The 13813-nt window shown below is 52.0% G+C and overlaps 2 protein-coding genes across 2 annotated transcripts; both read left to right on the top strand.

Annotated features, from left to right (window-relative positions):
- The first annotated feature begins 360 nt into the window (after positions 1 to 360).
- LOC100897800 (UBX domain-containing protein 1) lies at positions 361 to 2831 on the top strand. The gene is made up of 6 exons (XM_003748176.1): positions 361 to 589; positions 957 to 1093; positions 1644 to 1787; positions 1934 to 2151; positions 2286 to 2418; positions 2730 to 2831. The coding sequence occupies exons 1-6, from the start codon at positions 361 to 363 to the stop codon at positions 2829 to 2831; spliced, it is 963 nt and encodes a 320-aa protein (XP_003748224.1).
- Positions 2832 to 4315: 1484 nt separating this feature from the next.
- Positions 4316 to 6328, top strand: LOC100897654 (ESF1 homolog). Its single transcript, XM_003748175.2, has one exon. It carries the CDS (start codon positions 4337 to 4339, stop codon positions 6326 to 6328), a length of 1992 nt encoding a protein of 663 aa, XP_003748223.1. The 5' UTR covers positions 4316 to 4336.
- The last annotated feature ends 7485 nt before the right edge of the window (positions 6329 to 13813 follow it).

The following is a 13813-nucleotide window of genomic DNA, read 5'->3' as shown; positions in this document are numbered from 1 at the left end:
CGAGCAAACACGGGGTTCGCCCCTAGTCAGTACTGGGTGGGGAGGATAGATCAAGAGGCGAAGAGAATTCCGGAAGTCGTCATTAATAGAATCAATGGAGATTTGAGCTCGCAGCGAACACGGAGACCCATCGGAGTCTCTTGATTTTGAATGCCCGCTCTCTGCACACCGGTTATAGCAAGAGCCCGACATGCCTCGACATCCGACGGATAGAGTCAAATTCTTCTGCCGATTAAGCCCTCGATGTTTGTCTACAGTTGTGCTGCGAGGGTGCTGATCGCCGGCGACGAGCAATAAATTCGATCGAGTTCCTCCGAGACTTCACAGTTCCAGAGCGAACAGTAAGGGTAGTGCTTCACAATGTCGATCGCTGAAGATCTCAAGGAGATGGGCTTTGCTTCTGACAAAGTAGAACAAGCTGTCAGAGCTGCCGGAGATTCACTCGAGCAGGCCATGGAGTGGATTTTAGCACACCAGGATGAGCCTTCAACTTCGGCGGCTACGGCCGGAGCTGTGGCAACGCCTTTCGCTGCCGAAGAAAAAGACAAAGCCCAAGAAGAATCCGCGGCGGAAGCCCCAGCAGCTGAGGGTGAGTGATTTCCCCCTCCTCGCCGAGAGCAAACAGAAATGCGATTTCGATTATATGATTCGCGGAATAAGCATTCTGACTGATAATTGGAGCGTGATTGGCTTCCGTTCACGGGGGTTCCCCCTAGAAGAATTATTCTCCTTCGCCCGCTTAATCGTCGCTATGAACATTGAGTTCATTACGTCCATCAGCATATCGTTAGGAGAATTGAAGAGCAAGCTTGCAAGAATTAGCGTCGACAGAGAAAGCATTCCGGATGCTTCCAGCGGAGTCAGCACTCTGTTCTAATGACGACTCATCGCGAGCATGAGTGCAAACCAAGCTCTCATAGCTCCGACTCGGGACTAATTCTTATTTTCGATTTCAGTCCGATCAATGAGATGTGATGATTGTCAAAAGTTGTTCCCGAACGAGGACGCTCTCGTGTTTCACGCATCGAAAACGGGACATTCGAACTTCTCCGAGAGCACGGAACAAGTGAAACCTAAGTCTCCCGAAGAAGTTGTGAGTACGAATTCGCATCTCTTCCCGCGCATCTGTGCGTCGCATTCCATGCATGGCCGTATGCAACCGGAAGTCGAGGAATGTCTAATCAGTCGAAGAGTTCGCAGCACGGAGCCAGCTCTTGCTTCTGTCTTGTTTCAACGCTGGCGAAGTCGCTCCGCGATATCGCCCCCGAGTCTGCTACGCCATCGTCCTGGTGCGCGAAGAATGCAGTCAGACCGATTCTTAACCCTAGAGTTGGTTTAGGCTCCGCCTGCTCACTGTTCGGAACGAAGACACAGCAATGACAGATAGCACGAGTGGCACGTGGACACGCAATCAAAATCTCGGGATAGGCGACGAGACACATGAGTTTCGCGTGCTGAGGAGTCTCCAGTCGAGGCTTGGACAGTCACATGACTTTTTCGCATCCACACCGAGGCCCCATCAAGTCTCTAACCGCGTTCTCCCAGGACGTGGTCCAAAGCTGGGTCTCGAAGCCTCTCGAGGGCACTCTCGGAACGCAATCGAAGATGCATCGAAGATTATAATATCCGTCTTTTCATTACAGAAAGCACAACTCGCTGCCCTCGAAGCGAAAATAAAAGAAAACAGACGAATCAGAGAGGAGAAAGAACGACAGGAAGCTCTGGACCGCGAGAAAAACCGACGGACTCACGGCAAAGAAATTGTGGAATTGCGTCAAAAATTCAAGGTACGTTATGCTTTTACGCGGCACCAATTTTACTCCCTGTACCAGTCCCCCTATCGATGCAGAGCAGGGGCGATCGCTCCGGAAATGATCTCACGAAGGGGGAGGATAACACTGAGCATTGAAGACACGATTCGGACCTTTCGCAGGATGACGAGATGAAACGCGAAGTGGAAGCTCGCCGCCGGGAGAAAGAGGCCGATGCTCTAGCCCGCAAACGAGTATTGGAACAGATAGAGAGAGATCGCGAAGAGCGAAGACAGCGGCAGGCGGGCGCGGCCGCAGCACCGAAATCCACAGCGGCACCCGCACCGATCGCCGTCTCGGCCCCTGCGAAAGAGTATGCCGAAACACGGATCCAAATAAGGTTAGCGTCGGCACCCATAAGAAAGCTCATGGATTCCAGGGTCCATCAGCGAGCGGTCTGGGGACGATTTTCGTCCCAGAGATAGAGGGAGCATTTGAGAGCACGGCGGCCTGCAATGATGTTTACCTTCACAGATTAACCGACGGAAAAATAATGAACCAGTCCTTCAGAGCGGAAGATAGTTTGGCAATTGTTCGTTGCTATATCATAACCAATCGCACCGATGGAGACGTTCCTTTCCAACTCATGACATCCTTCCCGAAAAAGGTGAGGTCCTCCATAATATCGTGTTATGTGTTCGGCGTTATCGTCCGATTCAGGTGGAGACGCTGGTAGCATTACGAATTACACTCCATAACGAGCTGTTCCAACGGGGACAACTCAGCGACAGCCTCAGCGAGCCGAATGTCGGATGTGGGGATCTACCTCGAGCTCCACGTTAAGAATCCCTCGGAGCTCCTCCGAAGAAGGCCTTCGGAGAATATCGAGGGATTATTGCGACGCGAGCATGGGAAGCACGACGTTGGCGTGGAATTTCCGCGAGAACAGAATGATGAATGCGATTTTCTTCCTTGAAGGTTTATGGAGAGGAGGACATGTCGAAGACTCTGAAGGATCTCAAATTGGTACCGTCAGCTGTTTTGATCCTCAACAAGTCGGAATCTGTTCAGGCCTACTAACCCGTTCTACACCTCATATGGCCGCGCCGTGAGAATGATTGTGGATCCATCCGAACGGGAAGAAGCTTATTTATTCTTCAATAAAAAATCCGATGCTCCGTGCACTTGATTGAGTACTGACTTCACGGACCTACTTAGGAATCCGAGCGATTCCTTTCGACTCGTTTAGGAATAGACCTCTGGATTCTGTCGAGCTATAGGGACCCTGGCTCATGACAGGCGCAGCTCCTGGAGCGATCCAGGACGTAACGAATGATTGGCTTCTGTTCAATCTAAACACAGACGTTCGATTATGAAATCGTTTCCTATAGACTCCCCTCTATTCAATCCTCAGTCAGCCTCCTCGGTCAAGCCGCGGCCGCCGCCCTGGACATCGCTCCATCCTCATGAGGTGTCTGACGAGAGTACCACATCTATCGGATCGAGGTATAAAATCGGTTCATCAAAGCTTCTCATCTGTGACGAGAGCTGTTTGTCCCGTTGCGCCTCGGTTCACAGAGCCCAGATTACTGCTCAGTGATCCAGTCCTGACTCCGAAGTGAACATCGCAAGCACCTAGGAGTTTCTCCATGCGGAAACGAAACAAGACAAAGATTTAATCCGGGCTCGAGAGTGGAAAACTGAGCTCTTCGGGGTTTTACACGATTATTATCATTATCATTATTATTATTATTCTCAAGAGAGCGCTCGACGATTGCCGTATCGAGCCCGATCAGTCACATGGCGCGCGAGTCACATCCTCTCCGCGCTCCGGGAAAAATCAAGTGTTTTAGGATCCCGCCAGTGAATCAAGGAAATCGTTTCGGAATCTGAACTTACCATTGGAGAGCCCATATTCGATCCTGTAACTTCGCCGAGATTCTATTTCGACGGGCTCGAGACGGAGAGATGTCACTCCAAACTTTCACGCAGCTCAACCAGAAATGGAAGCCGTCTGTCACACGAATAGGAAGATTTCTCCAGCAGATAGACTGACGAAAACAGCAGTCTTGCGCAGCCTTGCAGCTCCCGAAGTCACCACAGTTCCAACGATAATTCACAGAACTGCTGAGGATGCTCTCCGAGTCACGGGCGCCAGGCGCTCGAACGTTTGAACCGCACACGTCTAGTGCTCACGGGGAGCAGCAGAGGGCCAGCGCGGAGGGCATCGCCATCTTTGTTTTGATGGCCGATCCGTCTGCCAATGTTTACTAACGCACGTGTCGCGAGAAGAATCGAACGAATCGTACAGTTATCCTTTTCGCGCTATTCAACAGTGACTTTTCCTGCTATTCTGGACAGTCCAGACGTCATCCTCATACCGTGGAGTTCTGAAGCATCTCAAGAAGCAAGGGACGTTAAGAGAGACCCAATTCTCTGCGCTCCGTTCAGTGCTCTGACCAGCCGATTCAGTGCTTTCCACCACTATCGAACCGTCAAGCTAGTGCGCGGGACCACGAGTTAAGTTCCGCAGTGGAGGCACTCTGTGATTTCGAAGCGTATCGGCTATCCCAGCCTCGACAACAATGGTGAATCCGAAGACCAAAGGCGAGAAGAAGAGACGGAAACCGAAACAAAATCACGCGGTGCCCGCCGAGCTTCTGGCAGACGAGCGATTCAAAGATGTTGCTCTCGATCCGAAATTCCGGTCGATTCCTAGATCAGAAGCTAAAATCAAGATCGATGAACGATTCGGAAAAATGTTCACCGATAAGCGTTTCAAAATCAAAGCTACCATGGACAAGAGAGGCCGGCCGGTCAATACTACGAGCTCTGAGGATTTGAAACGCTTCTATCATCTCGACGAAGGGGAGGGAGAGTCAGGGAGCGACTCTGAGGGTGATGAGAAGGGGTCGGCTTCAGGGAAAATTAAACCGAAAACCAAAACCAGATCGGAAGAGTGCCGTGACACCGGGGCCGACAGGGTTGGTCGAAGTGACGAGATCCGTGGCAAATTAGTTGGGGACGAAGATTCGAAAGCGCCGTCCTCCGACGACGCTGATCCATCGTCCGCGGATGAACTTCTTGATTTCGCGAGAGGAGAAGGAAACATCGAGACTTCGGAGGATGACAGCACAGATTCCTCCGAGGACGAAGAGGAGAAACTGATGCGCGAAGAAGCCGAACAAGAGGTCGAATGGGACGAGTTGGACAAAGACGCACCGCGTAGCGACGATATCTCGAAACGAATCGCTCTCTGCAATATGGATTGGCAAAATTTGAGAGCCGAGGACCTTTTCGTATTGATGCATTCCTTCGTTCCCGCGGACGGAGTAGTACACCGGGTGAGAATCTTTCCCACGCAGTTCGGGAAGGAGCGCATGCTAGCGGAAACGAAACACGGTCCAAAACTCAAGTCGAAGGACGCCCAAGCCCTGAGGAAATACGAATTCGATCGACTGAAGTATTACTACGCCGTGGTCGAGTGCGATAACGAGAGAACCGCGAACGCTATCTACGAGAGCTGCGACGGCACCGAGTTCCAGACATCTGGGACGAAACTCGATCTACGTTTTATTCCGGACGATATGGAATTTGACGAAAGCGAGCAAACAGATTTCTGCGATTCCTTGCCCACCGAATACGAGCCGGTGGACTTTGTCAATGCGGCCCTCATGCAGTCGACGTGTGAGAGCACCTTCGACAGCGAGGACTTGCGACGGAAGAAAACGCTCGGGAAACTGTATTCAAAAGAATCGAAGAAAACCCAGAAGAAAAAAGGTCGCAAGCAGGACGACGATCAACTCGACCACATGGCGGCGCAGCTTAAAACCTACATAGCCTCGGAGAGCGAGGAGGAGGACCCGAAGAGCGCTGCTGACAAATATCGAAAGCTGCTGCTGAGCGCTGATGACCAGGAAGAGAACGAGGCGTCAGAGGACGGCGACAAAGAGATCGTTTTCAACCCCGAGCTCAATGCTGCCGTTGAAAAGGCGCGCAAGGAGAAGAATGATCGGGAAATCAAGTCAAAGAAAACCCCGTTCCAGGAGTACCTTGAGAAGAAGAAGCAGAAAAAACGTGAGCGCCGTCTGGCCGAAAAAGCGAAACGCAAGAAGGAGACAACGTTTTCAGACGACGAATTGCCCGCAGGTGTTGACGAAAACGACGAATTCTTCAAACAGAACTTATCGGACTCGGACGATACGAAGCGTCGCCAAGAATCAGTTCCCTCTGCCGACGATGACGCGGAGGAGGAAGAGGAGGAACGGGAAAAGCGTCGAGGGGAAGAGCTTGAGTTATTGCTTATGGATGAGCAAGGCGACTCGCGGAAGCATTTCTCTCTGAAGAAAATCCTTAAAAATGAGAAGCAGTCCAAGAAGAAAAACGAAACCAGGGGAGGAAAAGGCTCCCAGGCCGCAGCTCAGGACGATTTCGAGGTCAATGTCAACGATCCTCGATTCAGCGCCATCTATTCCGACCACAGGTTTAACATCGATCCCACGGACGCGTCCTTCAAACGAACCAAGGCCATGAACGCTGTGCTAGAGGAGAAAACCAAACGACGGAGAAAAACGTAGGTATTTGTTTCTTTATTAGGCGCCGAAGACTCAAGTTTGGTGGCTCGACCCTCTCATGCTCGTCGCCGTCAATTGAGTCGCTCCACGTGAAGACCTTCGCGCTTAGACGTTCCTTATGTACATTGAGCGGAAATAAATTGAATATCTTTCAACCATTTGCCGAAATTTTTCCTTGGCTAATCGAGAATCCCTAGCAGCTGATTCGCTGTCCCCTGGAAAGAGACTCTCCCCAATTACGCTCTTGGCTTGTTCCCTCCAGAGAAATATTCGCGTTCGGACCGTGACCGGACCTTCGAGGAGCTCCGAGCACGTGAAAATCGCGCCCTTCCCATGCGTTTATATCCTCAGAGAAATCCGGAAATTGATAATGACGTGCATCTCTATGTCTCTGAGGAGGTCAATGGAAGGGACGCTGGTTCTGAGTTCTGAGACTCTTCCTTGGACTTCCGCACGGAAAAGTTCGTCAGCTTCCTCGGGTTGTCACGATGTTGCAGCCGGGGGCGAGCTTCCTTTGTGTCTCGGAAATACCCTACGATCGAGGGATGGTCGATCGGTGTAATGCATTTCATGTGAGGAGTACATGAGACCGAGTATAAGCGCCAAGGGACGGCCGAGCCTTTGGCTAGTGCTCTCAGGTCTCTCGTTCGTGAGAATTGATGCGACACAGCCGCGTCACGTCTCACCACGGCGCGTCACGTGAAGGTGCAATAATTCTTCGTTGCGCATTATCCATTCGACTCTCCGTAGCGTGTACAGTGGTACATTTGGGGGGACATCATCTGAAGTCTTCCTAAATGTTGTGACAGTGTACCCGGAACTTTTCCAGCCCTGTCACGTATGTGGAGCCATCAGACAGAAACCGTCGTATTCCACTCTTCTGTCACGGGGGAATAACACGCGACTCGTATCCGATCGAGGGCAGCTTACCATCCCACCGCTCTTATCGATCCGGATCATTGCAGGTCATCTATTGACACCTTATCCTTATGACGGCGTTAAGCGCCCGCGGACTCGATCGTCCGCAGTCCGCTCTCTTCAGAAACTCAATCACCGTACCTAGGGCTGCGAATGGAGCCTCGGTTCTTGCTAGAGGGAGTTCGACTTTCGGCATTCCCGAGCTGAGCGATTATGCGCTGCGCGGGAATTCCCTCAAGAATTCCAGCCGACCTCTCACTGCGGATCATCGTGATTCCCTGCGTGGAGAAGTACAAGAGTTCGTTGACCGGGATTCCCATTCGGATTACGCGTCTATCCCGAGCTAGTTCGAGGCATCAGCCTTCGCGTTGATTGATCTATTTTCGAGGAGTTCATCCGTTACGATCTTCCCCACGCACGATTCATCCCGATCATTCCGGGAATGACGTTTTGAAGTCACCGACTCTGCTTTTTATTCGTCCGGGGTCACTGGCACCCAGCTATATCCATGGCCTGACGACTTCCCTGTCGTAGGTCCTCCGCAGACTTGCTCCTGAGTTGGCACAGGGGTTTAGACCTGTGTCCGATGGTAAGCTTGGGGTCGGGGAATTCCGGTCTCCGTGTCGCTCTCGAAAAACTTCCAGGCTGCGGCGCGGTCTCGGATTACGAAGCACCTGAAGTAATCCTCGTTCTCGCTTCTTCTCGCGGAGACAATCTCTTGATCCTGGAAGAACACAAGTCAGGTTCATTCCGCTAACGGATTTTAGAACCGGATGTCTCTCATGGGAGATGTCATTCGAGAGTTCCCGCTCCGGGCCCTCACAGTTGCGGCTTCCCCGCCTCTCGCTTCCCCCCACAGAAAGCCACAATGTGTCTCCGGGTTGGCCTCCCACGGCATGTCGAAGTATCTAGGGCAAATGAGAGACCGCAAAGCGATCTGCTCATTTTGCGTCTTGATCGATCGACATAGAAAATCGAAACTTCAGGGCATGCTGTCAATGAGCTAGGATGTGATCGGGGAATAATTCGTTCCGTTGGCCCGCGAGAAAGGATGACGAGTGGTCTCGATCGCCTACAAAATAGACACGAGTAGAAATAAGGAGAAGCTTTCGTATATCATCGCTATGAATCGCGTCTGCAGACGCCCGCGATGGATCGTCAAGCCTTCGTATTCAATCAGGCTGGGAACATGCATTCGTGTGCCCTTCTCCACTTCACGAAGAATGAGGAACTCCCTCATATTGATCCGAAAGTTTTTTGAAGCGACGCCCCCTCTAGGCTTAGATTCCAGGAAAATAAGCTCTCTCATGCCTTTTATCGTATTTCCCGCTGAATTTCCCGCCATTTTAGCGGGCAGTCGAAACCACAATCGATAGTTACGGAAACCTCAGGTCAATTCAGCTCAAAACGGTGCACGATTTGTCGGAGACTCGTTCCGTAAGTTCATATGTAGTAGATCATGGATAGAATCGGCTCACTAGCCCTACTGCACTCTTCCACCCTGATAGGGACCCCGTTCGGAGATCCCGATCGGAACGCTGACGAGTCTAGTCTCCCTATGCATAGCAGGAGAAATCAACCTCCGAGGATTGATAATGTCCTTACACCGTGTGGTGTAAGGACATTATCTCTGCAGAGCGTGAAGGATCGTTATCCAGGTCCATCTTCGGTTCACGGGGCGCTCGAGCGGCACGCGATGCTTGCGCCCGAGCGTTCTGCGTTCGAAGGTGATCGATGAGTTTCTCGAAGGGGGAGGGGGATGTTCAGTGACCGGTGTAAGCTGTGATGCTCAAAATGAAATAATGATCGGTCTCTTTTGGGATAACTGCCCACTGATTCTCATCCTGACTTCTGACGACCGAGCGACGTAGCCGCATGACAGGGAGATCGCGACCATGACCGATCCTCGCCCAAAGTCGGGAGTTTGCGAAGGACCGTGTTTCTCGCTAATGGGAGCTGTTGCAATGAACCTTCCTTTTTCCGTACTGAAATTGGAGCTCGTCTTCCAGTTTCATCTCATCCGCGTTCGAGCCGGTCGCTTCCTGCAACATACTCAGTCACTTCGACTGGGTTTCAAGTACGACCTCGGCACATTCTTTCCATCTCGAATATACACATTCTGTCACACAACCGGCGATGGAATTCGGAAACAAGGCACAGATCCCAACCGCCGAAGTCCTCTTCAAACACGATCGGGATACCATCGAAATGGCACGGACGTGGTGCTCCCTCGCGTATGACCACGCCTGCAGGGGACTCATCCGAAACGCTCGAGACACCCATGAGGAAGCAATGAGGAGAGTCTCGACGCAGAGCGACTTCCTGCGAATCTTTGAGGCGAACACCGTATTTGAGTACGCCGTCTGGAATTGCGGAGGGTCACGGGGCACGAGAAGCCCTACAGCCCGCCCGCGAGATCCCGGTACGAGTCGCTGCTGCGCCGTGGAGCGCTTCCGCTCAACGACGCGGCGTAATTTCTCAAAAAGACCCGAATAATTCTCGTCATTGGCTGCGGCACGCAGACCTTTTGGGAGACGACTACGGGGCCGAAGTCAGGATCAGTCAACACGCGCTCAAAAGCGTCGATCCTAACCTGGTGTCCGAGGGCGAATTCTCGAATGTCTGGATCAGCCTGTCCAGGTATCTCGAGTCTCCGGAGCTCGTGGAGCCCGCGAGGGACGCCCTCCACGGAGGTATCAGCGAGATGGACGTTTGCCGGGAAGCCAGAGACTCGGCGAATGGTTGGTCCGAGCTGGTCGAGGTGGAGCTCCGTCACCAATGAGCTGAGAGGATCGAGAAAACTTATTTTTCGAAACACGCAGAGTATTTCCGCGGCCTGAGCGGACTGAGCTCTAGCTTCATACCTCAGAAGTCCTCGACAGCCACTCAAATGTTGTACGCTCAAGACCCGTCTTACGAGATGTTTTGACGTGAAACGTCTTTAATTTCGACTTGGGGGGCGCGTTCAATGTACTTCGTCCTTCATGTAACGATTTAACGCCGCTTTTGAGAAGCTAGAACTTTCTTGATTGTGCACAGAATTTTTGTTTGATTGTATTGATCGGCAGACAATTCACGGGACAATCTTCTATTCGAGTTTGAAATGAATCTGAGAATGTTAAAATTTATTAAGTTTGTGTAGGGAAGAAAACGGGTCACATCAACAGATTTGTGGCAGATTTTGTCATGACGAAAAAGAGCTGGGTTTTGTTCACCGTTCTGGCGAAGGCGTTTCATGTCCTATCACGGTAGTGTCATGACACTACCTGCGTGAAGTTTTTCCTGTATTTCTCGCCCACGCTTAAAAAATGAACGAAATTTTGATTGAACGTACATCCTTCTCTCTAGCCTCGTGGCTAGGCGATGTGGCGCCCGGTGCGGACCCCGGGAATGCCGCCCATATCGAAAGAAATCGTATGCACGATTTTTGGGAGCTCGATAGCTTATTAGGATGTAGCTTGAAGACTATGGCGGAAACAGCGACCGGAATATTGACTTCTTCACTGATGTCAAGAAGTATCTTCGGTGGAGTTCCTTTTCCGGAGCCCGAAGTTCCTGGAAGGGTATCAGATATTCTCTCTTCGGTGGTCTTGAGCCCGGGATATTTCGCACTTTATACCTCTTGGGTGGTGAAGCATCAGACGCGCGACGATGATGTGGAGGGGCTCTTGTTTGAGGTTACCCTAGGCTAGGAATTTGCCCTCGGATGGTGCCTTAGCGCCAAGCCTTTGTCCAAGACAGGGGCCGGGGGAAGCGACCCACAGAACGAGTCCTGGATTGCCGGCAGTTGAATCATAGCTAGACTTCATCAGACCAGCACGCGGCTCTGGACTAGATCCGGCCCCACCTGGACGGTATCTTCGAAGTGAAGTGCACTGAAGATCCATAAATCCTTCGATTTCTCATCGATTTGCCACCGGGCTCGAAAGCGCACAGCGAGAGCACCTCCCCGAACGAACGTACGGGCGCTCGAGTGAGACTCAGGCGACAGCGAGTACGTAATGAGTTAGCCCGTGTGGGGAATTTAGGCGAAGTTCTCAATTCTGCCACAACTAATCACGGTGTGCCTCATTCCGCTTCCCTGTCTCTGCGATAGAGCCTCTTGAGGGGAACAATCGAGCAATGGTCGACGATCAACGACGCCTGCGGCGCTTCGCTACCGAACGACGGGTCGATGTCTCGAATGTCTAAATGACGACAGAGGATGGACCTCTTCTGACATTCGCCAGAGATGGTCAAAGAATGTCATAAATCATGAACTCCATAGTCATAACACGGACTGCAGGCGATATGGAAGATTTCTGCTCCTGGCATTGCGGCACCCCGAACCCGATCCCGCGTTTACCGACTCCAATAATTTGGGAGGATTCGGAGGCTAGTATCCCATGGATCTCATTGACACCAGCCGTCGGCGAATGCGAATTCTGGAGAAAAACACTCTGATGACCTTTTTCTCAGTAGACTATCGGAGTCGCTATCTTCCGCTGCATTTTCCCCGAAACTAGCCTAATTTTCAGCAGCGAAAACCCCAAGTCTCCCCCGCTCAACAGAGAGCACCATTAATCGGAGGGTCCTTCAGCGGGTTCGATTATGATGATTTTGTTCATCGAGAAACTCACCAGTGCGCGAAGCCCGCAACACACTTCTCGTGGCGCTTATCTTCGGCGGTCGGAGATTCGCGTTTCGAGTTCTCGATCGGAATTCCAACGAGAGGGTCGAGGTTGGTTACAACCTGAGGTTGGTTACAACCTCGACCCCCTCGAATTAGAGCAGAAGATCTCATGCCTCGAGAACTATCCAGACCGTATGCTGCGGGGGGATCATCTGTGCGAAGTGTTAGAGTCCATCTCATTAGAGCACCGAGGGGCGCGCGATTGCAGGCGCTCGAAATTTCTATGCGGGTGATCGATGGGTCCCGAGCCGGGGTGCAGCGATGTGCGTAGTCTCATGATGCTCGAGACGAGTTCGGTCTCCTCCGCGAGAGCTGCTCACTGATTGGACCCCAAATTCCAAGAAATCGAACGACTGACTCGCACGAGGGGGAGGTCGAGGTGACCCACTCTCTCCCGAGTAGCGACTATATCAAGGGTCAGCGGAGGACCTTGATTCACACTTCTCGGAGCCGTAGCAGTGAATCTTCTTGTTCTCGCACTACCACCGGAGCTAGTCGTCCAGATCAAGCTCGTCCCTTTCGACCCCTGTCGCCCGCTGCCACTTTCAGTCAGTTCGACTGAAGACGACCTCGCCACATCCTCTTGAATACCACATCCTGCCATACAACGGAAGATGGAGTTCGAAAACCAGGCACAGATCTTGACTGCCGAAGTTCTTGCCACACACGGCCGGGATAACATCGAATCGGCACGGACATGGTGCTTCATCGCGGATGACTTCGCCCGCAGGGGTCTCGTCCGGAATGCTCGAGACACTTATGAGGAAGCACTGACGAAAGTCTCGACGCAAAGCGACTGTTTGCGCGTGTTTGAGGCGTACACCGTGTTCGAGTACGCCGTCTGGAATGGATGGATAGCGGGGCACGAGGAGCCCTACAGCCCAGCCGCAAGATCGCGATACGAGTCGCTGATGAGCCGGAAACCGCTGCTCCTCAACGACATCCTCATTCGAGACGAACCGAACAACGTTCGTCATTGGCTGCAGCGCGTCGAGATCCAGGGCGACGATTACCTAGCGAAGATCAAAGTTTATCGAGAAGCGCTCGAAAGCATCGAGCCTGCCCAGGCCTCCGGGGGCAAATTCTCTGATATCTGGATCAGCCTGTCCAGATATCTGGAGTCCCTGAAGCACGTGGAGCCCGCGAGGGAAGTCCTTCATAGGGGCATAAGCGAGATGGACGACTGCCGAAGCGCCGACGACTCGACGAACCTGTTTTCGGAGCTCGTCGAAATGGAGCTTCGGTACGATTCAGCTCCAAGGATCAAGAACAGATATCTTCTGAAGCATTCGGACTTCTACTTGAGGATGTCAGCGGCGCTGAAATCGCGCGCTGAAGCTCAGCAAGAAGAAGAAGCCTGATATTCATGGAGCGGACGCGAACTCACGCTGAACATTCCACGATATGCACCCGAATATTGTACGCTGAAGACCCCTGGAACATTTGATTTCCCCTGTATTTCTCGCCCATAAGATAGAGTTGAAAAATAAACCAGATTCCGATCAGAAACATTTCGTCCCCTTCAGCACCCGATGCCGACCCCGGTATGCCGCCCTATATCGAGCTCTTCGTGGGACGTTCCGTCGAAAATCCCTGTTTCAGGGATCCCTCTTAAGAAAGGGCGCCCTTAGTCCCTACTTCGAAGAAGGGCGCGAAATCGTGGTCGATTCTTCTGCTCTTTCCGAAGCAAAAGTCGGAAATGGCACCCCCGGTGTCACGGAGCGAGTTCGGTGATTAAGGTATATATATAACTTTTCTCAGTGCTATCGGAGATTATCTAACAGGCATCCCAGAAGGATGGATGGTCGCGGGCCCAAGACCACCTGCGAGAGTGGAAAAAGAGAGAAGGCCGACCGTCACAACAGTCGTGCCAGAGATCAGAACCATATGATGTCAAG

This window comes from Galendromus occidentalis, unplaced genomic scaffold, assembly GCF_000255335.2.
Source record: "Galendromus occidentalis unplaced genomic scaffold, Mocc_1.1 scf7180000077528, whole genome shotgun sequence".
Taxonomy (NCBI): domain Eukaryota; kingdom Metazoa; phylum Arthropoda; class Arachnida; order Mesostigmata; family Phytoseiidae; genus Galendromus; species Galendromus occidentalis.
Note: the sequence above shows the minus strand (reverse complement) of the source record. Positions and strands in the feature narration are given on the sequence as shown.